At 39.9% G+C, this 2161-nt stretch overlaps 1 protein-coding gene across 1 annotated transcript in view; it reads right to left on the reverse strand.

Annotated features, from left to right (window-relative positions):
- Positions 1-1349, reverse strand: part of SARC_10175 (hypothetical protein) — a gene marked incomplete at its 5' end in the record, with an annotated part of 12495 nt that extends 11146 nt beyond the window's left edge. The window contains 3 exons of the mRNA XM_014295791.1: positions 248-371; positions 625-686; positions 1226-1349. Coding sequence (XP_014151266.1) covers positions 248-371; positions 625-686; positions 1226-1349 — 310 coding nt within the window. The remainder of the gene's footprint in view (positions 1-247; positions 372-624; positions 687-1225) is intronic.
- Between the last annotated feature and the right edge of the window lie 812 nt (positions 1350-2161).

The raw sequence follows: 2161 nt of genomic DNA on the forward strand, positions 1-2161 counted from the left end.
TGTGTATATTTTGACGATGGCGCAACTACATGACAGTAAAGCAGGCGACAGAAAAATTACATCGTCCACAATATATGACCAAATGGAGTACACATACATCACTCAGTTCCTCTTGATATATACCGAGTGTCAGTACGAGGTCGATCGGCAACAATACTGCTGATACCAACATACAATTCACAAACGCCATGACAAATCTTTCATAAAGGATGTATGGACGACCAGATTTCTACCGAAATTCACTTACTTTCCCAGTTATCGAAGGTAAATTGAGACAGACTGATGACATCGTTGAAATTACTTAGGAAGTGGTAGGTCACCAGCAGAAACGGGACGTTCGGTTGTCCCACCATGAAGTCTGTAGCCATTCTCTGTTTAACAGTGCGGAGATAAGGATGGCTAGCTCGATAGTAACCTTTTGAACTCTACTATGCTCTACACTTGTGTGCGGCATATAGTAGATATAAATTGTAATGTAACGCACAACTCTCAGATATCAGAATACACAATTGAAGTTGTTGCTCATGTGTCTGACTCTTTTCGTGGAAGAATATACTTGACAATCGAACAGTCACGCACGCTGCTGATACACTAAGCAAACAGCACAACATCAGCCAGACATACCGGCATTTCATCTAACGCAGGATCAATTGGAAGTTCGGTATCTTCAACCGGATATCGTATACCTGTTCAGATTTCAGAACAATGGTTATGAAGTTTCTCAGAAGATAGGTCTTATGTATCAAATAGATCACGTTGGAGTATGAGCGGACTAAGGTCAATTATTCCAATACTGTATTGTAATACTCATCAGGCAGGATCGGGTTGTCCTGACAGGCGACATCAAGTATTACTTTGGTGGGCGTGATGTATGCGTGTAAATGTGATTTGCAACTCTATAGGACATCTACCTCGCCCATTCGGGTCGCAAATTCGTAGATTGATTTTGCCTACGTTCCTTATATCGTATCATCGCATTTTCGATCAGAAATGCAATCAAAATAACCGAACCATGTAACATAACTGCTCGATTTTTAATCTACGAAAATATCGAGTACATAGCTATACTAATGGTACTAAAGAACATATTACAACGTGCATGTGTAGATGTAGACAAACTGATTAAGAATTCGGAAAACTGAGTTCCACATCTGTACACACCATAATATATAAGAAGTACAAAAGCAAATAAATGTGCACCAAGTAGGTAATTACGTCTGCATACGTTCAACTTCTACGCGTTTCTTGGTTTCCTTTTTCTCCTGGGCGATTTTTTCTAGCGCGTTTTCTTTGACCGCCTTCTCCTTCTCCTTTTCTTTCTGCACTTTTTGTATCTTCTCTTCCTCTTCCTATGAAGATTCAATAAAAAGGAATATGATTTGAGTTAGTTATATCGGATGAAATAAGACAATTTGTCTGGAGAATCGTAATGATATGAGCATTAGTATATTTATGTTGTATCGAACGGTATACTAGAATGCAACACAACACCTCAATATCTGAGTGTATCCAGGGCTAAAAAATGCTCATGTCAAATGCCCAGATTTACGTCCGCTATTGAACACGTATGAGAGAACCTCACGTATATATACGTATTCCTTGTCATAGAACCAAATCGTGCGTCTATACAAAAAACACACACGCGTACAGGCATCCATACAGTTGTGAGCATACAACTACTGACGCGTAGGAGACATACTCTTTTCCTCTTAAGTTGCCGTCCTTCGAACTTGAGCTTCACCGCGAGCAATTCGGGGGGTAGTTCGGAGGCGAGCCCATACATTTGTACGTATTTGTCCTGTGCAAAACAAGAGAATATCCATCAGCGATTGTAGGGATAAGAAAGAGATAGTATATATCATATCGTGATAGCATGGGAATACATATTTGTCCTGCAAAAAAGTACAAATACTGAGATCAACATTAGTGGTTGTGGTAATAGGGTAGCGCTAATGGTAGCGCTATCTATTACTATTCCTGGGTGATACAATTGTACGCATTCGTCGTGATGGAAAATATATCCGGTTGTTGCAATGAGGTAGCATCATTGAATACTACGCGCGATTGGTATGATGGGACATAATAGTCCTTCATAGATGGTAGAGACAGGGACGTGTTTCTTATATTTGGAGTTACATCGGTTAATGGAATCCGACAACAC

The sequence above is a fragment of the Sphaeroforma arctica genome (assembly GCF_001186125.1).
Source record: "Sphaeroforma arctica JP610 unplaced genomic scaffold supercont1.1161, whole genome shotgun sequence".
In the NCBI taxonomy this organism is placed as follows: Eukaryota; class Ichthyosporea; order Ichthyophonida; genus Sphaeroforma; species Sphaeroforma arctica.